This window comes from Epargyreus clarus, unplaced genomic scaffold (genome assembly GCF_041222505.1).
Source record: "Epargyreus clarus isolate Ecla_fem2 unplaced genomic scaffold, WU_Ecla_fem_2.2 ptg000031l, whole genome shotgun sequence".
Taxonomy (NCBI): Eukaryota; Metazoa; Arthropoda; class Insecta; order Lepidoptera; family Hesperiidae; genus Epargyreus; species Epargyreus clarus.
The window spans coordinates 1,944,551-1,969,761 of NW_027332236.1; the positions used below are offsets into that span (position 1 = coordinate 1,944,551).

The window sequence follows — 25,211 nt, forward strand, 5'->3', positions numbered from 1 at the left end:
ATTTCCATCCATCCATTGTTATGCAAAATGGTCATATAATATATGGTCGAGGGACATTAGCAGATACAAGCTCTCAGAAATTAAATTATGTACTAAGTCCACCCGCGACCTTTTAAGAGGATTTTTTTTCAAAAATAGGAGAATTTAAGCGTCCAAAATCAAAAAAGAATGTATTTAAGTCGTTACGTGTATTTTTAGCAGGCGGCAAAATTTTACAAATAGAGGGACCATACATTCATACCATACATGGGAGTCGTACTCTGCCGTAAAATATATGCACGGAATTTCTTTATGAAATGTGAGCACTAAAAAAGGATTTTTTAAAAATCATCCCGTAACTTTAAGTTCAAACAAAAGATGACATTGATATTATTATTTATTTGATTTTCATCTCAGATTGTTGATATTTCAGATACCACGATGGAAAGAAACACCCTTATGGCAAAATGTTACCCCAGAATCAAGGACTACTGCAGGGAGAAGCATGGCCTAGAATTTCAGGTAAGAATTAACTTTAGAAGAAGAAGAAGAGTTTACTTAAGAAGAAAAAGAAAATTCTTCTTTAGAAGAATAAGAAGAAGAGTTTACTTTAGAAGTACACTGCTGTCCTCTGAAATTCATGAACCCGTTCAATTTATCATCAATTGCTTAGTTTCATTATGTTTTACTTCGCCGGTATGAAGTAATTAATTTGTAATATGCTCATGACTTACTAATCTGAGGTGTCTGCGACTTGGATTCGAACCTCGGATTCCTAGATTTTTTTAATTTCAAACAACTAGGTTACCACTGACAGACTGAAAAAAGAAACAGTCTTTGCTATGAAACACGAACAGTTCTATCAACTGTTTTTTATAACATAGGAGTAGCAGACGAGCATGCAGTCCACCTGATGGTAAGTGACTACTACCGCCCATGGACATCTGTAATCAACCCCATACAGGATTAGATATTCCTAACTGAGGTCGACCACAGATGCACCGCTACCCTTGAGTACCAAGCTGTAACGCCTCGGAAAAGTATGTCTCCCTTACCACAACCTTCACCCCAGACCACAGCATCGTTTAACACTGCTGTTATGAGGCAGAAATAGGTGTGGCGGTGGTGCCGCCGGAGTCGAACCACAAGCTTCGAATTTATGTCCGGTATGCCTATATGTGTTGTGTGTGTGTGTGCGTGTGTGTGTGTGTGTGTGCGTGCGCGCATGTGTGGGTGTTTGTGTGAGTACGTGTGTTTGTGTGACTTATTGTATGAGCGTTGTATGAGTATGTGTATTTAATGTTGTTATTATATTTAATAAGTTTAACATTAAGTTTTCTAATTTCAATCCACTAACATTCTTTGCTGCGTAGCCACGACTTTTAACTAAGAAATACATATTATAGAAATATAATCTCCTTAACGGCCCTTTGATTCGTCTCTCTATAATCTTAATATACCCGACATTTTTCTGAGTAAAGCTTTTTAAACAGAGCTTAGAACGGACATGTGAATCGATTTCGGGAACCGAGTTATACGAATCCCAATAATATAATCTTCAGGTTGGAGACGAAAATTCTAACAGATAATGATCCTATCTTCGAAATGTTATTAATACTATTGAATTTGATACTTTTGGATTTATTTGTGATGTGACTGTTCCATTAATTTATAGAAATAATTAACACTGTGTTTTGATAAATAGGGTAGGTTTATATGTCCACGATTTTCACAGACTCTACTGATCCAATTTGAATGGGGACTTCGTTATTTTCTAAAACTAGATATAAAGTAATGTGGGCATTTTCTCATCCATCCGCCCTCTCAAATTCAAAAGATATTCCATAACCACATGAACTAGAAAGCACCAAGCTCAAGCTCCATAAACCATCTCGTGAGCCGAGCTATTGCAGGAACGTAATCTGTAAACAGCGGCTATTACCGATAACCAGCTATTCCTGTAACGGAAACGCACGTGCGTCCACTAAACATGCAATATTCCATGTTTTACAATCTTACAGTTTCGGTTAGGATTTATATTCTGATTTGAGTGTAAAGCCCACACAAATAATCTAAGGATTTGATTATAAAACTTTAAAGGTGATAGAAACTTTCATGATTAGACTCCTGTGGTGAGTGACCACATACTTCTACCTAATAAGCCTAATAGTGTTTTGGTTTTAAGAATGTGGTAAAGCAGAATAAATTATATGAGTTATTTCACCTTAAATCTGATTTAGCAACATGTTTCTGGCTGATCTCGGGTAGGAATCTAATCTTATTTGGATTCGAATGGATTGAGTGTAAAGCCAACACTTATATAAGTCGTTTTCAAATAAACAAAAGTCTTTGAAATTGATTATAAAACTTTGAAGGTGGTAGTAATGTTCGTACAATATTCAATGTTTTACAATCTTACGGTTTCTGTTTAGATTTGTTTTCTGCTAAAGCCTGGTGATTTGAAGAGTGAATTTGACATTTATATGAAGCGTTTCAATTTTATTTCCAAAAAATATTCTAAGCACTTGGTTGTATATCTTTAAAGGTAGGATCCTTCGTACAACTCCAGAGGCGTCCACCTACTTCTGTCTAATAGCGGCAGAGTTAATCATTGCTGTGTTCTGGTTTGAAGGGTGTGGTAAGGGAGAGAGTTACGTGGCATGTGTGTTAGTCTTCAAAATATCTGCTGCCGACATCGGGTATTACGCCAATTCTCTCTAGACTTAATAACAAATACCCATAGGTTGTGGTGATTCTGTTATGACATGGTAGTAACAGACGAACATGCAGTCCACCTGATGGTAGGTGGCCACTGCCACTCATGGACATCCGTAATCAAAGCCATATAGGATTAGATATTTCTACCTGAGGTCGGCGACAGATACGCCGCTACCAGCCTACCCACTGAGGACTAAACTTCAACGCCTCGTAAAAGTCTGTCTCCTTTACCACACCCTTCAAATCAGAACACAGCAGCGCTTAATGCTGCTGTTAGAGGCAGAAATAGGTGTGGTGGTGGTGCCGGAGTCGAACCATAAAAGGTTCTACCACCTTCACATTACTTCAAATCATGTGAAAATCATTTTACTTCATTTTATTACAAATCTAAAGTATAAGTGACGTCATTATCATTGACCATTGCAAAAGAACCATAACATCAATTGAAGAGACCCATAGAACTTTTCAAATTACAAAAGCGATGAAGAAGCGGCGAAATATTACGATTTTTATCGATTTTCGCTATCGCATTCGCGTCCTTTCGTGTGACCTCGACCTACTGTTCGCTGAAGCTTCGTTGGCAGTTTAATTACTGCAACTTTGGTAAATGCGATACCCTTGTGGTATGAACTATGGCCTTTGGGTTGGGTTGGAATTGCAGCTCTTTTGAAACCAACCTTTTTAGTGGTCCGTGTCCAAACGGTGAATATATTAACCCCAATATATCTAAGAGTCCGGTGTTCGTATGTGCGTCTGTCTGACATAGGGATATATCTCTTGAACTGTACACATACAAGTAGCAAATATACAACAAGCATTAAAACCAACTGTTGGTAAGCATCCACTGCAATCCATAAATGTCCATAATAAAAGGTGATAGACCCTAACTAATGTATTTCACATATCGATACCTTAATTCGCAAATCAGCCAACTCCACTTTTTGTCAAAATGTTTTTTTTTTATTAATTTTGATATCGTTCAACGCCATTTACTATCAAATTAAATAAAAAAAAAATTTTGACAAAAAGTGGAGTTGGCTGATTTGCGAATTAAGGTGTCAATATGTATTCCACTTTATCCTGCAATAAATGAATTTAATTTAATTGAATTGAAAAAGCTTTGTGGTTCGACTCCGGTAGCACCACCGCCATACCTATTTCTGCCTATTAACAGTAGTATCAAGCGCTGCTATGGTTTGGTTTGAAGGCTGTGGTAAGGGAGACATACTTTTCCGAGGCGTTCCAGCTTAGTCGTCAGGAGTAGCGGCGCATCTGTGGCCGACCTCAGGTAGAAATATCTTATCCTCTCTGGGCGATTACAGATGCGCATGGGCGGCAGTAACCACTTACCATCAAGTGGACTGCATGCTCGTCTGCTACTCCTATACTATAAAATATTATTTTTTTCATGCGTCTATTTTTTCAACTTCCAGGTAGTGGACATGCGTTGGGGCGTGCGAGATGAAGCCACTGATGATCACATGACAACAGAGCTTTGCATGAGGGAGATTAAGAATTGCCAACGGCTGTCAATGGGACCGAACTTTGTGGTTTTCTTGGGACAAAAGTATGGATATAGGTTAGTAATCTATCTACCGTCTTTAAGATTCAAACTGTAGGACATAAGCTTGCTAAGTAGAAAATCGTCGTCAATCCATTATTGTTTCACTGCTGGGCACGGATCTCTTCCTTGAGTGAGAAAAATTTAGACCATAGTCCACCACGCTGGCAAACTGCGAATTGGTAGACTTCACTCCTTTAAGCGATTTTTTCTATTGATCGCTCATTCATTCACCGTTAAAGCAAGTGACAATTAATTTATATTACGCACATAGCTTTCAAAAATAAGAAGAGCGTGTCTTCTAATACGCACATAACTTTGAAAAATCACAGATGCATGTTTGCGATTTTAACCAAGGAAACGAATCCTCCTCGATTCGTTTCAACCATTAGTCTATCACTGCTTTTAAGTTCGTTTTTGATAAGCTAAATTAAACGACAAATGCTGCTTATTCCAGGCCAATCCCAACTTACGTGCTGTCATCAGAACTCCAGATGTTGAGAGACGAGCTCGCCGCTGGAGGAGTGGATGTCATTCTTCTGGACACCTGGTACAAAAAGGACTCGAATGCTGTACCACCTGTGTCTGTTCTGCAACCCATATCATCTATACTCATCAATTTTAATAATAAGGTAAGTTGCAAATAGTTCAAAACTGAAGGTGATAGAACACATCTATTTCTACCGGATAACAGCAGTGGCAAGTGCCGCTGTGATCCGCTTTGAAGGGCCACACCCTTCAAGGGAGATACTTATCCGAGGCATTCTAACTTAGTCCTCAGGGGTAGCAACGCATGTGGCCAACCTCAGGTAGGAATCTAATCTAATTTAAAGGATTTACCTGTCTGTAATATAAAAAATATTGTCGAGGTTTTTAACCCCAAACCATTAAATTTGTCGAAGTAAATTTGTCGACTGTCGAGTAGTCCAAGTCCATTCGTCAGTAACTAAACTATAATAAATTCACACTACATAATAAAGCCTAATTCAATACTACTAAATAAATAAATGTTATCTATATTACGTACGTCTACTTTAGTGTAATACGAATCAACACGGAACTAAGTTTTAATTGGTCGGCACTCTGAGTTAACTAAGATAGGATTACGTCGTTAGAAGTCGTAGTACTAGTAGTAGTATTAGTGTTAGTAGTACTATAATTAGAAGTACGAGTGGGTTTTACTATTATACCACCAAGTGATGGTATAGTTAAAACTTTTAAATTTTACACCTTCTAGCGCCACCTGTTATTAAAATAAAGAAATAAAATGAAACAGGACATATTACATGTAGAACCTTGATTACACTTCAAATTTTGAATAAGAACCCTTTGTGGATCTACTCCGGAGGCGCCACCCTCACAACTATTTGTGCCCAATAACAGCAGTGTTAAGCGCTGCTGTGTTCCACTTTGAATGGTGGGGTAAGGGAGACATATTTAACCAAGAACTTTCAACAGTCGAATCAAATCAAATCATTTTTTTTATTCAAAATAGGTACTTTACAGAGCACTTTTGAATATCAATACAACAACCACCACTTCACAAGGTATTTCGTTATGGAGAAGAAGCCTCAAGTCCTCAAGAGTAGCAGTGCAACTGTGGCCTATGTTCACTAGCAGGACTCTAATCTTACCTCATCTGGGGTTTGGTACTTCTAAAATATAAAAAGAACTTCTGTGTTCATGGCCGATACAAAGGCTCTTTTTATCCTATTCAATTGTTTTAAACAAAAGTTATTTAAGAAAGTAAAGGGTTATCGGGTAATAAATCGTTATTGTTCCAAACTTCCAACAATAACTTTCAATTTAAATCTGAATAAATCGAAGGCATTGAAAATTTCAGAGTTTGTACCGCAAATCAATTTTACTTACGAAGGCTCGTGACTAAGCCCTTATTCCGCCGGATATAGGGTTCATAATCGATTAATATTCGTGCCGTAATGAAATGTAAATCTGGAAAAAGTTTTAGAGGTCGTGTATTGTTCAATTTATTAGGACGATTAACTTTAAATTCGACACCGTCCAATGAATTTGTCGAGATATTTAAAACTGATGGGAAAAAGTTTGAAGTGGTACGATTCTTTGGGATTGGAGTGTTGTGATCTTGGTGGTATCTACAATATAGTTATAGATTATTCCTGTTTGAAGGATGTGGTAGCACATCATCATCATCATCACCCATTACTGTATCACTGCTGGGCACGGGTCTCCTCTCAGAATGAGAAGGATTAGGCCATAGTCCACCGCGCTGGCAAAGTGCGTACTGGACAGTACTGGTAGACTTCACATAACTTTGAAAACTTTTTTTTTTAAGATTTTTCAGGTATTCAATTTCAGAGGTGCACGCCTGGGTGTTGAACCCCGAACCTCTCGATCAAGAGGCCGAGTTTCTTAACCACTAGCTTAGTGGTCAAGAAACTCGACTGCTTAGGCTGTCACCTCTTTGTAGTAAAGCACACACGTTGAAAATTATGAAGGTAGAATCCTTTGTGGTTCGTCTCCGGCGGCAACACCGCCACACCTTTTTCTGCCTATAACAACAGTGTTAAACGCTGCTGTGTTCTGGATTGAAGGCTGTGACAAGGGAGACATAATTATTCGATACATTCCAGCTTAGTCAGTGGCCGACCTCAGGAATATCTAATCGTATCTGGAGTTGATTACAGATGCTCATGGGCGGCAGTAGCCACTTACCAGGTGGATTGCGTGCTCGTCTACTACTCCTAAATTATAAAAAAATTCTTATATGCAATGCATAAACATGCATTAAGCATAATTATAATGTAATGAAAACGAAATTAATCAAAATTTTGTTTGCTGTTGAAAACACTTTACTTGTTAAAAAAATAATGAATTTCCTCCTAATATGATAGATGAAATAACTATCGCCGAAGCAATTCTCATGATATGAAAATGAGCCATTTTTTTACCTTTCAGAGAGTACCAAAACTCCAAGCAGAGGACCAGGCTATCTGGTGGGACACGCTGGGCAAGATGCAGAAGCTGTTCCGGAAGGCATCGTTACAACTTTATAACTCCGGAAAGATAGATAAAGATACTATGCATAATTACTTTATGTCCGGTAAGACATTTAAAAGAAAGATAATTTAGTAGATACTTCAACTCGTAGTGAGAACAAATAACTTAATACTTATATCCAGTGGATTTCCATTTGGACCAAAGGAAAATTTAATGGATAAAAATTTAAGCAATTAACATGAAGATCGTAGAAATCTTTGCAATTCTACAATCGTGGCTCCAACTTATAGTAGTGTAGTGGTACCATCTATTGCTTTAAGGGGTCTGAGGGTGGTATTCCACTGGTCAAATATCTTAGTCCAATATACATTCGATCAAAAAAGTTAGATGACTTCATCAAATTTTGGGCACTGAATTTGGACAAATATATATTTGACGAGTGGAATATCACCCTTAGCAAGGCAGATTTGCTTGTACGAAGGGATCCATTTGGCTCTCAACGATTGATAGATCTTTCGAGTAGGTCATTCATGGGCTGCATTTTATGCATTAGATATGTAACATACATAATAGGTATTCCTATCTAAAAAAAATGCTAACGATAGTATAATTTCTTATTCCAGTAACTGAACGAGAAGTCATCAATGGGATTCTAAACGTAAAGAACACAAAGAATCATTGCTTAGCCTACGTGAGATACATCAATAACATAAATCTGCAGAATCTTAAGAAAGCAAGCAATTTCGTGGACATCCTCAACAGAAGTTTAGATGCCGAAGCTTCGAAATTACTGGCTGATTTGAGAGATGTCAGACTGCCGGAAAAAATTGAAACTACTAATATACAAAAGTAAGTAATTAGTATAAGAAAGGCAAATATCCCAATAGACGACGTCTATATTATAAGTAGCTGTGTTCAAGCAGATTAAAGGTTGAAAGAAAACTTCAAAACTCAAAATATATATCGTGATACCTTTAACGAAAAAGGAAAGTTCAAGAGTAAATGCGTGATCTGCAATAGTTAAACTATTTCGAATATTTTTAAATCTTTGTTCGGACAGGACCTCATTTTACGTTTTAGCCTCAAATTAAAATTAATAAGGTCACACACCTCTGTTTGGCGAATCTCTGGTTGGTACACTTACACCCTTGAGACCTTTTTGAATCATAGGTTTTGTCTATTCCAATTTGCCACAATACTACCGTCGCTCATCAACCAATCATGAATGAATGAAACAATGAAATAATATTTATAACATGCAATTTATTTACCTTTACAGGTACACTGTGGAATGGATCGGCCGAGACGGTCTCGACAATGAGACTCATGGTGAATACCTCAACCACTTTATATCTCATTTCTATAAGAATATCATCAAGCTGGTTGACAGGTCAGTCATTGTAAATAAAATAAAACATAATTATTAATTTCATAATTATGATTTTCTTCCATTAACTTTCATCTCTTTTAGAAAGTTATTCAGTTCATAAGATAAAGTATCAAACACAATTAAAAAGCCAGAATTTCTATACCCTTTAAGTAAGTTAGTAAATTTAAAAATATATAAATATCTTTCAGAGCTATGCGTAAAGAAGATAGCAGCGCCCAAGGTCAGATAGTAACAGAAATACTCCAACATCTCCACGCCTGTAACAATTCTGTTAAAGTGTTTCATGGCAGAGAAGACGACTTGAACTATATTGAGAACTACATGAAGAATAGTTCTGACAAACCTTTGGTTTTGTATGGTGAAGGTTAGTGCATTAATTAACCCAAATAAAAAGACTACAGTTCAATTTAAAGTTACAAATTAAATAACAGTAACTAAGATTGTAATTTCATTAAGCTTTTATTTTATTCACATGAGTGAAATAACTTTTTAGTAAATAATAAATACTCAAAAAATCAATAAGATGAAACACCATGAGGATATTTTTAACAGCATTCAGATAGTCTTCGGGTTCGGATAGCGCAGTAATATCGTAGTAATCAACTCTATTGATTAAGTTAAGAAACAAAAGGATTCCGACTTAGACTTTACTTTGTCACATGTCTGTAATCAATCTTGAACTATTTTGATGATGACGGATCATTTTAAAAGCATTAATGCATAATTTACTCATAAAACAATTCCAGGTGGTTGTGGCAAGACAAGTCTTCTCGCGAAGAGCTCAGCCACATCTCTGGATACCTGGTTCGCTGAAGTTCGACCGACTAACATCATAAGATTTCTTGGGACTACTCCTGACTCCAGTGCTCTTACTCCTACGCTGATTTCTATTTGTCAACAGGTTGTCCAAAGTTTTCAAATAGCTGACCTAGATATTTTGCTTTATTTTAAGTTTATTATTTTAATTTTATGTATTTTATTTTATATATATATAATCCTGAACTTACCACTGACTGACTGACATGCCGTTCTCCATGATGCCGGCGAGGAGCGACTTTGTTGTCTATGGCGGGTTTTCTCCTCTCCCCCCCGAGGCAAAGGGAAAAATATGAGATGCCATAGATTCAAGATGGCGGCCGATTTAAAATTTTTAACTTTTTCATTTATTGACTTTATGCTGATGTTTGTTTCTTTTTCGAATAATATTTAGGTGGGCGTTACGTTGAAATTGGAAAAAAATGAAAAACCAAGATGGCCGCCGAGATATTTGAGTTTGAAATTTTTCAATTTTCGAGGTGTTTTTGGAAGGTCGTATCTCTTGGGATTTTTAATATTTTGTTGCCATTTTTTAAAATTTTCTCGGATATATCCTCAATTTTGCCAAACTGGATTTATTTTTTTTTTCAAAAAGATGGCGGGTCGTCTGTTAGGCGATTTGTAAAATGTACGAAAAAACGGATTTTTTGAAGTGAAATATTCGGAGGTTGGCAACGTTTGGGCGATTTGCTTTGTTCGGGGCGGTCATGGGGCTCGGTCCGAGGTGTTGCCAGGTTTGAGTTTTTTTCTCCCCACTCTTACAAATTTTCAAACTTTTCATTCAAAAATATGAAAAGTAGAAGGAGAAATATTTTTGATGAAAATTTTTCTCTGGAATATTTTTTTTGGCCGTCGTAATGACATTTGACCATTTTCGTCGATGTCGACTGGCAACACTGGCCGCAGGAATTTTTTTTCAGTTTTACGTAAAATCGACTTCCTCGACCTGAAGGAGTGGTGGGGGGTGGGTTTGATGTATGAGTGGAATTTTTTATTTGCCTCCGTGTCTATGGGAAAAATCTGAAACTTTCAAAATTCAAGATGGCGGCCGAGCTGGATTGGGCAACTTTTTTTTTTTATTTTGCACCCATCCAAGATCGGTATCGTTTCTGGCTAATTTGAGGGCGACTGATACGATGAAATTGGAAAAAGTTGAAAAAACAAGATGGCCGCCGAGATATTTGAGTTTGAAATTTTTCATTTTTCGAGGTGTGTTCGCGGGGTGGCACTGATGTGTTTTTTTTATATTTTTTAAATTTTTTTGTTTTTTTTTTCTCGGATATATGCTCATTTTAACCAAATCGGATTTATTTATTTTTTTAACCAGATGGCGGATCGTTGGTCAGGCAATTTGTAAAATGTATGAAAAAACGCATTTTTTGAATTGAAATATTTTGAGGTTGGCAACATTTCAGCGAATCGCCTTGTATGGGGCGGTTGTGGAGCGTGACTTGAAGTGTTGCCAGGTTTAGGATTTTTTTTCTTCGTTCATACTTTTTTTGGAATTTTCCATTCAAAAATGTAAAAAGTAGAAGGAGAAACTTTTTTAATGAAAATATTTTACATGGGTATTTGTCGGGGGGGTCGTAATGACATTTGACTATTTTCATCCAAATTAACTGGCAACACTGGGAGCTAGAATTTTTTTTTCACTTTTTTGACATTTTGAGTAGCCCAGCCTAAACTATTGGTGGGGGGTAGTAATAATGTATGAGATATTTTTTCGGTATATTATGGTGGTTATGGGAAAAATGGGAAACATACAAAATTCAAGATGGCGGCCCTCCTGCGATTTTCAACTTTTTTTTTATTCTGCGCGCCTACCTGAGATTGGTGTCATTTTCGGCTAATTGTGGGACGACTGTTACGATAAAATTAGAAAAAATTGGAAAAACAAGATGGCCGCCGAGATATTTGAGTTTGAAATCTTTCATTTTTCGAGGTGTGTTTGTGGGGCCGTAGCGCGATGGTTTTATTAATATTTTTTCGACATTTTTATTTTATTGGCCGGAGTGTATCCTCAATTTTGTCATATGGCAGTGTCATATTTTTTTAACCAGATGGCGGACCTTGTATCAGCCATTTTGTAAAATGTACGAAAAAATGAATTTTTCGAAGTGAAATATTTTGAGGTTGGCAACATTTGAGCGAGTCTCTTTGTATTGGGCGGTCATGGAGCTCGGCTCGAAGTGTTGCCAGGTAAAGTTTTTTTTATCATTCTTCATACATTTTTTGAAACTTTTCATTCAAAAATGTGAAAAGTAGAAGGAGAAATATTTTTAATTAAATTTTTTCACAGAACTATTTTTTATGGGTGCCGTAATGACATTTGACCATTTTTGTCTTAATCAACTGGCAACACTGGGATACAGATTTTTTTTTCACGATTTTCACTTTTTGAGTACGTGGGCGGAAATCGTAGACAGGGCATATAAGTAATGTATGGGTGATATTTTTTATTTGAAATGGACCCTATGTAAAAAATCGAAAATCCAATGTTGCCATATACAAAAAAAATGTTTTCATACAAATGCATTTTCTACAGGATTATCGAAGATTTCAAGCTGTTGTCACCATTTGACGTCATTTTTTTGTATGAGGCGCTTAATGGCACTTATAGACTGTACCAATGTGTAAAAAAATATTTCAGTGTTGCCATACAAAAAATAATAATTTTCATACATGTGCATTTTTGTATGGCACATTTCAAGCTGTTGTAAATTTTTGACTACGTTATAATGTATCACGCGATTGTAGGTACTAATAGACTTCACATTTTGGTAACAAAATATTTAAGTGTTGCCATATAAAAAATAATAATTTTCATATATATGTATTTTTGTATGCAATATTTCAAGCTGTTGTCTTCTGTTGATATCATTAGAATGTATGAGGCGTTTGTAGGTACTAATATTCTGCACATTTTGATAAAAAAATATTTTAGTGTGGCCATACAAGAAATAACAATTTTTATAAATAGTTATTTTTGTATGTAATATTTCAAGCTTTTGTCTCCTTATTATGTCTTTAAAATGTATGGCTTATAGACAAAAAAATCACGACCCAAATTCTTGGTATTTTGCAAATATTAACTCATATCTTTTCCAAACAGCCCCAATCAGAATTAATAAAACTTCAATATAGGGGAAAAAATGTAAAAAAATTTTGCACGCAAAACTAAAGAAGACAACCGTTCCGCGAGCTGCTTTAGCAGCGAGCGCACACAAGCGATACCTAGTTCTACTATAAAACGTAATTAGGTTGTTATAAAGGGACAAAGGACAGATAAAAGGAAGGTTTTTGACTTTTGTAATATGTATAAATCTTTGAGCTCGACAATCGATATTAGAAAACTATAATAAACAAAACTTGCATCGTGTAATTATTTCAGATATCATACAACTTCGCTCTACCTTTCGAGAGCATCCCAGATGACTTAGTTCCTCTAACAGCTCACTTCAAGCAACTGTTGACCATGGCGAGCCAACAGCAACCACTCCTGCTGTTCCTGGATTCTGTGGATCAGCTGACTGGGATAGGTACCGAGAATAATAAAGTATCCTGGCTACCTACGAGGCTACCTCCAAATTGCAAGGTAAATATGATGATCAAGATCAAGGGCAAAACTGTAGCAAAAAATTGTAACTTAACACTTCGGTATATTCAACGTCGTTAATATTCATCGTCAGGATAGTTTAATAATACAAACAGTTATAACCATATTTTTTACGAGCATAACTAGCTCTAGGTATTAGATATTAGTAGATAGTTTTTTATAAAGTTAAATATTAGGATCTTCTTGAGGAAGAACATGATGAGCGGACGAAATTACTATAAGTACAACCAGATGAAAAATTTGTAGCAGCGGCTAGTACTACTAATCAATACTGACTAAAACGTGTAAATCAGGTAAAAGACGCAGTAACTTTTAAATGCCAGAAATCAAAGAAATAATAGATTCTGATGTATATTTCCAGATCATCGTGACATGTGCGTGTGAGGAAGCAAATCCCGAAGTATCCAAAGAATATGATGTACTGCGGCGAATGATAGATTCAGAAGAGAATTTCTTAGAAGTGAAGGCATTGGGAGAAGATTTGGCGATGCAAGTTCTTAAGTAAGATTTTAATTTGATATGAGTATCTTAATTAAATCTTTCGTTACTAAAATAAAGTACTTCAGGTAAATAAAGTTTGTTATTAACATAAGTAACAATTAAAATAGTGTAACTTTCATCCAAGATTGGCGAAGAAGTTGACTCAGACGAAAACATTATAATATTTATTTCATTTTTTAGGTTATGGATGGCATCAGCAGCCCGAGATTTATCAAACTATCAATGGCGATTAGTATCGAATGCCATTGGCCAATGTTCGTTGCCAATATTTGTTAAATTGGTATTTGCCGAGGTTAGTACCTCATTCCTGCTTTTGTGTGTTATTATGTTCAGTATAATTTTCCTCATTATCCTTATTTCTTTCTTTAATTAACATAATTTGAATTACTGTTTTTCCTGTTCATATTTTGTCGCTTAGTTACGTTTATATCGGATTCTCTAAGGTTGACTGTATCATTAAGACCCATTTTCGATATATTTTTTCGAGCCAATGTTTTTGATTCTTTATGATACCTATTTGTTTTTATTTAAAGATTGTTTTTATTTAAAAATAACTTTTCGCATTTCTAACTCTTCAGGTATGCCGTTGGAGAAGTTACACTAAACCACAAGATACTCATCTCGCGTCTACAGTAATGGACTCTATAATGATGTTATTTGAGAGAATTGAAAAACAGGTAAGGATTTTATGAGAGTTTTATTTTTGTGGGAGAAGAAGTTATTTTGCTTTTGTATCAAGCATTTATGATTTTAGTAACAATATTAATCATGGTAGTAAAACCATGTTCTATTTAATAACGACATAAGTTAAGAAATTATTTAAACTTAACACGGTGGCTTAAGTTAAAACAATAAAAAACCTAAAATAATATTAAATGTAATTCTTTCGTTAGTTCTGTAGTTAGAAAATTAAGCCCATTCTGAAGTAATTTACATATCTCTAAAACTCATATAATATTTCTGATTTCAGCATGGTCGCCTACTAGTGTTTCACGCTTTAGCCTACATTACAGCAGCACGGAGTGGACTCTCTGAAACTGAGTTAGAAGATCTGATTTCCTTAGATGATCGAGTCTTGGATGACGTCTACCAATACCATTTACCACCAGTGAGAAGAATTCCTCCTTTGCTGTGGACTAGGTTGGTAATCGACTTATAATATGATCCTTAAACCTACCGTCGTTCCTCTTTTCGGCATGGGTCTCCTTATGTATAATGAGAAAGGCCAAAGTCCACCATGCTACTCAAATGTAGATGGGTAAAATTTCATACATCTCCGAAAACCGTTTTTTAGAGAACTTATCAGCCGTATTCTGGTTATACATTCATTCACAGTATCAATCGGTATTTGATTAATCATAATGTCCAAAAATCAGATGTCCGTGTATGGGATAAAACCCCCCGGATCCTAAATGTGAAACAGATTAAACCGCCAAATTGTCTTTGATGCAAAGTCATCAATTATCAAAGTACCAAGGAGATTGTCTGCCTTTTAGAAAATACTAATCGCCAAATCTATTATTTCTATTTCAACTTCTTCGAAGTCAGATTTGTCACTTTCCCTCTCATGCACTTAACTCTGCCGTATCCAGAATCCGCAACGACTTACCCAACTACCTCTCTGAGCGCGAAGCTGACGGTGTCTCCGTGATGAACTGGTACCATCGGCAGTTCAGAGACACTGCCCGCGAGCGCTACTTCAAGAACATGAACATGGCCATGTACTTCCATTCTATGATCGCGGATTATTATCTTGGTGAGTTTAGTGATTTGAGAATGTAAATTTAAGGTGGTAAGTTCGTAGTTTGGCTGCGGAGTTACTACCGTTACGCTTATATCTGTTTTATAATAGTAGTGTCAAAAGCTGTGCTCTGGTTTGATTAGAAAGAGGGTCAAGTAAGGAATTCCAATTTAGCCCTTGAGTGAATGCATCTGTGATCAACTTTGGGCAGAACTCCAATCGCATTTGAGGGTTGATTACAGATAGGTGATGTTCATTTACCATCAGGTAGGCTGCAAGCTTATCTATTTCTTGTATATTACAGATATTTTGTTTTACACCAGGTATTTGGGGTGGTGGTATTCCAAAACCCTTCAAATACACGGAGATACAACGGCACCGTTTCAATCTTGCTGACAAAGAGGGCGTGGCTGATAGAAAGGTGCCTCTTCAGCCATTAGTCTTCACATCTGCTGATGGGTCTACCAAGAGATATAATCTGAGGAAGGTGAGGCATTTGAGGATGATACTTATCATACTTTGAGGAGAATAACTGATAAATCTGGGAATACATTTTTCAAAATACCAGGTTGTTACTTTTAAAATATTCTGAAATTATTTCTAAATACCGATTGTTTTATGTCATCTAAATCAGAATGCTAGTGTACTTCGATAGGTCTTCTTATGGTGATACAGCCATTTCAAATACTCTATAACTTTTTTTAACGCTTGTGGTGTTACGAATTACTATTATCATCAAAACACAATTTATTCACCTTTGTAATGTCAGTCAAGATACTCGCATTAAAAAAAGAAAAACAATAGTGATAATAATAATGATTATATACAAACCACAGATTCTTATCCACCTTAGAAAACCCCACTTTCTTTTCTTCTACGCCATTGCAATGGCTGAAATCAACTTTTTTAAATTTCTTCCCACAGTTCGGCGAATTGCCTTTCCATCTAGTCCGTTCGAAGCGGTTCACGGATCTTTACGCTGAAGTGCTGTTTAACTACGAGTGGCTTCACGCGAAGCTCAACTGCTGCCCGCTGCAAGCAGTGTTGGCTGACTTCGAAGACTCCAAGCTCCATGTCCATAAGGACGCTGTCAGGTATTTTTTTTATAATAATAGCAGACAAGCATTCAGTCCACCTGATGGAAAAGGGCTACTGCCATAGACATATGTAATCAACCCCAGATAGGATAAGATATTCCTGAGGTCAGCCATAGATGCGCCGCTACCCCTGAGGACTAAGCTGGAACGCCTCGGGAAATTATGTCTCCCTTATCACACCCTTCAAACCAGAACATAGCAGCGCTTAACGCTGCTGTTTTGAGGTAGAAATAGGTGTGGCAGTGGTGCCGCCGGAGTCGAACCACAAAGGGTTCTACCACCTTTCATAAACAGTGTTAAGCGTTGCTGTGTTCTGTTTTAAAAGGTGTCGTAAGGGAAATACGAGCAGTATTTCCCATATACTATTCCAAGTATTCCAGCTAAGTTTTCAGGGTTAGCGGCGAATCTATTGTCGGCAGTCCATGAGCGGCAGTAGCCACTTACCATCAGTTGGACTACATGCTCGTCAGCTATTCCCATATAGAAAAAAAAATAACAAAAAAATACAACCGACTTCTATGTCACTACAAAGTAAAAAATAATTGAAATAAATGTTGGTTTAGTACATATTTCTGAAGTCGGCCGCAAATGTTTTTTTTTTTAATACTGAGCAGCATTTTATTTTAAATGAAGTGTTTCGAATACAAAAACCACTTTGAAAAATACTATAATAAGTAGAATATTGTGTGCTCATGTCATTGATCATGAATAAAGGTAAGGTCTGAATTCATATAGATGGGGCCCACTCGCTCGCAGGGCGCTATCGCGCCCTGCTGGCTTAGTTTTATATTGTCTTATATGTTCCAACCTAACCTAACCAATTTAATTAGAAAAACTAAATCTATCTTAATACTAAAGTTGCCTCTCTATATGTCGCTCACTTAGTAATGTAGTCGCACAAGTTATTAAAACAGTATGTCATTATCAGTCGCTAAGTTTTTTTTATTCGACCGTTTTATAATTTCCCATTAAATATTGTGAATAAATATTTGACCTTGAGTTTAATTAGATTTCGAGAATAATCTCGCAAAATATATTTTAAATCAGCATTTATATACTCACTTAATACGTGAATTTATACAATTTTCTTAGATATTATGCTGTGTGATATTGTTTTGATCAGAATAAAATATTGTAATTTAGAGTAATGGTAGTTTAATATCCTCCATGGCAATATGCACACGTCTCGTATTTGTACTCAAAGGGAATAAATAGACTGTAAGTTAGTAAATACTCTACTCCCAGAGTAGATTGGAAAATAAAATTGAAATTGGTTTAGTAGTAATTAAAAATAAAAAAAGCCTGAAGTTTTGTACATATTTATTTAGCTATTATTACATGTATGAACGGGTTAAAATGATTAAACTAATTAGCACAAATTACAAGTATGTAATACATCATGTAAAACTACAAATCCTTAAGGTTTTTTGGCAGCCCATTATAGATTTTGAATAATACTCCTTAAGAGGTTCCTTAAGAGGTTAGCCCAGTTAGTACTTTTATATATAAAGAGAATGCAGATATTAGTAAACTCCAGATTGTAATTATTATAGTTTGTAAGAGTCTTGTTCAAAATTACAGACATGTTGTTATTATTCATCAAATTTACGCCAAACGGGAATTACATCAAACGGGAAAGAGTACCAACATAAATAAATTATTCATCTTCTTCATCACTGGCAGAACTTGATGGACTTGTTGAACTGTCTGTCGCTCGAATAATAAAATTGTCAATTACATTATCTGAAATGCCGTCAAGTTCTGCCATTTTCTTTTCCTCTTTAATTACATGATTGACACATTGTTGCCATGCCCCAGAAGTTATAGATTTAATTGCTTCACTTAATATTTTTTTTAAATAAATTATTTTAAATGTTTTGTTTTTTACTGCAACATGGCCTTTACTTGGCCCCATATCAACTCGATAGGATTTAATTCGCAATGGTATGGTGGTAATCTTAATACCTCAATGTTGTGCTGCTTCGCCATTGTATTGCATACAAATGTTGAGTATTTTTCCCGTTCAGGTGTTACCAAGTCCATAAGCTGTGCTTTTATCATCTCTGCTTGGAACAAGATACCTTTTTCTGTTAGCCAACTTTATATGTCTTTTTTAACCAATTCATAGAAGGAACTCGTTCCAAGCGTCGAGAATGATATGGGGCATTGTCCTTTACAATTATGGAGTTTAGTTCTAATTTTTCCAGAGTTCTAGAGAACCACTCTTCAAACACCTTCGAGTTCATCTCTCTATGATAGTCGCCTTCACCTTTTTTACTTTCGAAAATTAATTCTGCATTTTCCACAAATCCATCCTCGTTACCTATAAAAATATGATAAATATTATAATGTGAAAAGTACATGTAGCAGTCTAGTGATCATAAATTGACCATATGGCATAGAAACTATACTTTTATGTTAACCTGATTAGCTATGCATGAGTTTATTTTTACAAACCTTTTTTGAATTCCATGACAACACATCTAAAATTATGTGATCTTAAGCTAACAATATTAGGATGATAACATGCCAATGTGTACAACTATCAAGCGCTTCCCTTTTCCCGATGGAGCCTTGGACAGTAGAATTGAGTATCTCGCGAGTGAGTGATATAAAAGATATATATCTTCACGAAAGAGCTAATCACTCATCAACTCCGACGATTTTGAGCCTATTCATTACAACCAAACAAACAAACAAACAAAGTTTTCCTCTTTATAATATTAGTGTAGATGTAGATAACTAAAAATTGTTTATGTATCTTCGTTAACCCAAGTCTTGTCCAAATAATAAATTTGGCGTCTTTGTTCTCTCATCCTTAACATTTTTTGAAGATAATAGAAGCGCCATCGCACAATTTCGTCCTTTTCAATGAGAACACTTCGTTTCAAATATTTAATCTTCAGTTTATTTAAAACTTTTTGAAAGGTAGTTTTTTTAAAGCTTGGTAAACTGTCGTCCTCGTTCACTAAATTTAAAACTTTTTCAATTGTTGGTGGATCGTTATCAAAGAATAACGTGTGCACCTTTCCACGAATTCCACTCAAGGTCATATCGTCCAATTTGTCCATTATTGTCCCCTTTTTAGGTGTTAGGTGTTAGGGTTTTTAGGTGTTAGGGTTTTTAGGTGTTAGGGTTTTTTAGGTGTTAGGGTTTAGGTTTACAAAAACAACAAAACAAAAAAAACTCAAAATAATAGAACAACACTATAACAAGAATATTTAACAAACAAATAACAATGGATAACAGAGATATTAACACGCACATTACTCGTAATCGTAAGCAATAGGCAGCTTGTGATGAGCATTGAGCCGCGGGCACCACTAGTATTTTATATATTTGCTCATTGTGTGTGTAACGCCATCTTGGGGATTAATTTAGAATTATTTAGAAAACTTGCATACTGTCTTGTCAACATCAATCCAGTACTTCTATATTATGTAGAGTAACTTATTGGCATTTAAATAATTTGTTTATTTGTTTATTTAATTAAGGCTCACCAACGCAGAAAACACAATAACAATTCACAAAGATAACAAGTAGAGAATAAAAGGTCGTGTCCCCACAATTATAGGTGAGCACGACATATGTAATAAATAGACGCCTTAAAAGATTATACAATACTAGATCAATTTACAAATAATTAGAATAATTCCATTTAAGTTTAAATTTACACAAAATATTGAGTCAACTTAAGTTTCTCTATACAAAATGATATAATACAAAATATTAAAACAAATCATACATAACGTTATTCAAAATTTAATTATTATTCAAATTATGTATATAAAATAAGATTAACATATTTTTTATTAAAATATACACGTGTTATGCAATATATATATTTAAAAAATAAAAACAATTTTTATTATAGATTTATTTTAAATTTAAGTAGTGTGTCCCCAAATATGTCTATGGAATCTTTAGAGGCCGAAAGTGCATTGTACTGTCTTAGCAATCTGTTAATAGGTGAATTAGTTCCCAGTTTCGAATAAGTGCGGCTTGGTTCAAATGGTTTGAATTTCTCCTGTCTAGGCATCCTGGACGGTACATTGAATGATATTATTTCTAAGATCTGTGGGCAATCGATAATACCATTAATTACTTTATATAGGAATATGAGATCTTTCTACGCACCTCCAATGTAGTCATTTTAAAATGTTGAAGCCTGGTCGTGTAATTTGTAAAAGTTCGAAGATTCTGGCGGTATGAAAGGATGCGTACAAACTTTTGCTGGATTTTTTCTAGTCGATCTATATAACCACACAGCAATACTCAAGAGAGCTTCTAACTAGGGCATTAAAAAGAAGAATTGTGGTATAGGGATGTTTAAACTCTTTTGTATTGCGCAGTATAAATCCCAGCATTCTGTAAGCTTTAGATGTAATTGATTCGATATGAGTATCAAAGCGTAGATTACTGTCTAGAATGATACCTAAATCACGAATCTGTTTAACCTGTTTTAGGGGTGTATGGCCAATTTTGTAGACTATGTTCCCGTGATCGTGGTCAATTTTCTTCCTGGTAAATCGAATAAAACAGCACTTATCTACGTTCAATGTCATTTTGTTTTGTTTGCACCAGTCAGTCAGGCCGTTCAAATCTTCCTGCAGTTTTAACGAATCGTTATGGTTGTTGACACATCTTGATATCTTTAAGTCATCTGCAATCAGGTGACACTGCGAATGGTTATGGATAAAATCAGGTAAGTCGTTGACAAATATATTAAATAGGACAGGGCCAAGATGGGATCCCTGAGGCACACCAGTGGTCATCGAGTAAGACACAGAAGCAAATCCATTAACAACGACAGTGGCAATCCTATTTTCGAGGTAAGAACAGAACCATTTTAGAATGCTGCCATCTATTCCCAATTTGGACAGTTTTCTAATTAGAATGGAATGGCTGACTAGGTCAAATGCTTTGCTAAAATCAGTATAGATAACATCCACAGAAGACCTGGAGTCAACACACTTAGCAACATAGTCTACAAAAGATACCATATTCGTACAAGTGGATCTATTACTGAGAAAGCCATGCTGATCTTTACGCACAACTTGCTTAAAGTGCCAAGTAAGTGGTACACATAAAAGCTTTTCTAAAACCTTGCCCAATGTTGGTAAAATTGATATTGGTCTGTAGTTGTTAACATTTCCTTTGTCACCAGATTTATGGATAGGTACAATACGAGCCTTCCTCCACCTAGCGGGAAAAATGCCAGTAGAAAGAGACCTGTTATAGATAAATGTGAGTGGATATGAAAGGGGTATTGCACATTTAACAATAAAAAATGGTGAAACATTGTCACAGCCAGCGCTCTTGTATGGATCAAGCTGTTGAAGTGCTTTAAGGATTTGGTTTTGAGAGAACGAACAGGCGAACATCTGGTTTGGATGATTAGAGTCCTCCAAGGTTGGCACAGTTGGAATCGACAGCTGGGGGAAAACTGACGAAAAATTTAAGGCAAATAATAATTAATATGGTCTTTACTTGGATTTACAAAAATATGTAATTATATTTTTTATACACACATTTTATAAAAATAAAACCGTTTGTCTACGTACACACGTAAGAAGTTCTTTGACAAACTTAACCTGAAAAGTTTTCCGAAAGTTTTGAAAATTGGTATATTTATAGATTTCTTACTATCACGATCGAACCATACTGATTCTCATCACTGCATGGACTTGTGGTACAGTTACGTCTTGTCAATTGTTTGCAAATAAGGACACATAGACATTGAAATTATTAGACTCAAAAAAAGTAGACTCACATAACTTAGACTGTGGTTGAATGCTAGCGTCTAAGCTCCAATGATTATTATAAGCTCCTTATTATAAAGGTCCCTTTTTTTTTGTTCACGATGGGGAAACCTTCAAAAGGTACCCGATGCCGTGGGAGCGACACAGGGTTATGTGGGACTCTTACCGCACTAAAACCCCCCCGGTGGCCGTCCTCAGCGCTGCGTAGAGGACTCCGGGATCTCCAAAGGAACGCAACCGGAGTTCTCTTAGCGCATTGCCCCGTCGGGCTTCGCCCAGGTGAGCTTATCCCTCACCGCACCGTCTGGTGCGTACGACGGTATGCGACCACACATACCGCCGTCCTTCCCGGGGCCGTTGGCCGGGCGGTTCGAGCTCCGACTCTTGCCACCCACGACCCCAGGAGCCCCCTTTTAGTCGCCTCTTACGACAGGCAGGGGATACCGTAGCCCTATTCTGATCCCGACACTACGGGGATAATTATAAAGGTCCCTATTGGTAGGTTCCTTTTCCAAAAATATACACCGCAAGTGCAAGACTATGAATATTTTTATCTTTTCTGGGAATGTTTATAGTTTTGTCGACAACAAGTCGTTACCGTGTTTCAACTTTATGTACAGTGCCATCTTTGGAATACGTTTGCGATCAATAACATTGTGCACCAGAAAGTAGTCATTTATTAAACTCATAGATGGCGCTTTTCTTTGTTAAGTTTAGTTTTATGCTTAATATAGTTTAATGGAAATGTTGTCAGGTATTAGTCAATATCTTGTGGATAATCTTTGACAATATACAGTTATAACTTGCTGTTAAAAATTATTAGAAATAGTTCAGTATAAAATTTATGATACAGTGATTTTTATGTTTTCAAAATTATATCCATTACTAAACTTTTGAGTTTACATCAGTTACGCCTGTTTATTTTTATTGACACTACTATTACTTTACACTAAATAGTTCAGTCATTCGGGTGTTTTGAAATTTGGTACCTACTCGTATATTTATAGATTCCGTACCTGCTCGGTCGATTATATCTACTGGATGGACCTCTTGTACTGTTAGGGCACAGTATAATATAGATATTTGTACCGTGGTTACGGCTTGCTAATGGTATGCAAATAAGAACAAATATACATTAAATTTCAATAAGTGGCTGTAATAACATAGGCCACAGGGTCCAATGCAAGCGTCCAAACTCCAAAGTTATTATAAAGGTCCCTATTTGTAGGTTCCTTTTCCAAAAATATAATGTTTTATAAAGTGCAGGTATTAAATATTTATAAGTTTTCTGGGAACGTTTATAGTTTTTTCGACAACAAGTCGTTACCGTGTTTTAGCTTTATGTACAGTGCCATCTTTGGAATATGTTTGCAATTAATAACATTATACACCAGAAAGTAGTAATTTATTAAACATATAGATGGCGCTTTTCTTTGTTACGTTAAGTTTATCGTAATACATTATGTAGTTTAATGGAAATACTGTCAGGTATTGGTCAATTATTACATCCGAGAGATATAAGATAGTCATGTTGATCAGATAAAGTTTTATGGCTTGTAGCACAGAATAATATAGGTAGAATAATATACCTTTTTATTCTACGCTAGTTTTTTATAATATAGGAGTAGCAAGTAGCTGTAATCAACCCCAGATAGGATTAGATATTCCTACTTAAGGACGGCCACAGATGCGCCGCTACCCCTGAGGACTAAGCTGGAACGCCTCGGAAAAGTCTGTCTCCCTTACCCCACCCTTCAAACCGGAACACAGCAGCGCCTAACACTGCTGTTATTAGGTAGAAATAGGTGTGACGGTGGTGCCGCCGGAGTCGAACCACAAAGGGTTCTACCACCTTCAAAATTATACCACCACCTTTAAATATTTTTATAGGTTCCTTACCTTCACGATCGAACCATACTGACTCTCATCACTGCATGGACATAGGTCCATAGGGTACAGTTACGTCTTGTCAATTGTTTGCAAATAAGGACAAATAGACATTAAACTTCAATACAAAGGCTCTAATAACATGGCCAAAACTCAAAAGATATTATAAAGGTTCCTATTGTTAGGTTCCTTTTCCAAAAATAGACTGTGTCACACGAATGCCGAGTACAGAATATATTTAAGTTTTCTGGTAACTTATATAGTTTTCTCGACAACAAGTCGTTACCGTGTTTCAACGTTATGTACAGTGCCATCTTTGGAATACGTTTGCAATCAATAACATTGTGCACCAGAAAGTAGTCATTTATTAAACCCATAGATGGCGGTTATCTTTTTAAGTTTTATTTTATGGTATTATAATATAGTTAATGGAAATAATGACAGGTATTAGTCATTATCTTGAGGGGTCCTAATTTTTATACAGTGATTTTCAAAAATAATGAGCAATATTTGATGGTATCACTGTACTATCAATATTGGATGGATATGTATACAGTACCCTTACCATGAGTTTTTAAAACATCCCACAATTTTACGGTACGTTTACTCAATGCATTATTCTGTAACAATAAGTAAGTGCTCAAGTATTTTCGTCTACCTCACATGTTCGCAAAAAAGAGAGACAAAACATATAGCGCCATTTTGTCAATTTAGACATTTAATGTTACGTTACTGACACTATAGTTCTCATACAATCGGCTAAGGGCGCTGATCGGTAATTGTATGGGCAAATACGTAAACAAATACCAAACCAGTCATATTTGTCAAAACGTAAAAACTCATGGTAAGGGTAAAGTTACAATATGGCAATTGTTTGCAAATAAGGACAAATAGACATTAAACTTCAATACAAAGCCTCTAATAACATAGGCCACATGGTCAAATCCAAGCGTCAAAACTCCAAAAATATTATAAAGGTTCCTATTGTTAGGTTCCTTTTCCAAAAATAGACTGTGTCACACGAATGCCGAGTACAGAATATATTTAAGTTTTCTGGTAACTTATATAGTTTTGTCGACAACAAGTCGTTACCGCGTTTCAACGTTATGTACAGTGTCATCTTTGGAATACGTTTGCAATCAAAATTGTGCACCAGAAAATAGT

General features: G+C 35.8%; 1 protein-coding gene across 1 annotated transcript in view; it reads left to right on the forward strand.

Moving 5' to 3' along the window:
- Window positions 1-25,211, forward strand: part of LOC140754807 (NACHT and WD repeat domain-containing protein 2) — an 83,015-nt gene that overhangs the window by 8,615 nt on the left and 49,189 nt on the right. Inside the window, exons 2-17 of the mRNA XM_073089917.1 lie at window positions 413-501; window positions 4,131-4,276; window positions 4,716-4,890; window positions 7,196-7,340; window positions 7,861-8,086; window positions 8,517-8,627; window positions 8,816-8,991; window positions 9,374-9,528; window positions 12,835-13,038; window positions 13,421-13,560; window positions 13,741-13,852; window positions 14,139-14,237; window positions 14,531-14,700; window positions 15,153-15,316; window positions 15,625-15,788; window positions 16,226-16,395. Coding sequence (XP_072946018.1) covers window positions 413-501; window positions 4,131-4,276; window positions 4,716-4,890; window positions 7,196-7,340; window positions 7,861-8,086; window positions 8,517-8,627; window positions 8,816-8,991; window positions 9,374-9,528; window positions 12,835-13,038; window positions 13,421-13,560; window positions 13,741-13,852; window positions 14,139-14,237; window positions 14,531-14,700; window positions 15,153-15,316; window positions 15,625-15,788; window positions 16,226-16,395 — 2,446 coding nt within the window. The remainder of the gene's footprint in view (window positions 1-412; window positions 502-4,130; window positions 4,277-4,715; window positions 4,891-7,195; window positions 7,341-7,860; window positions 8,087-8,516; window positions 8,628-8,815; window positions 8,992-9,373; window positions 9,529-12,834; window positions 13,039-13,420; window positions 13,561-13,740; window positions 13,853-14,138; window positions 14,238-14,530; window positions 14,701-15,152; window positions 15,317-15,624; window positions 15,789-16,225; window positions 16,396-25,211) is intronic.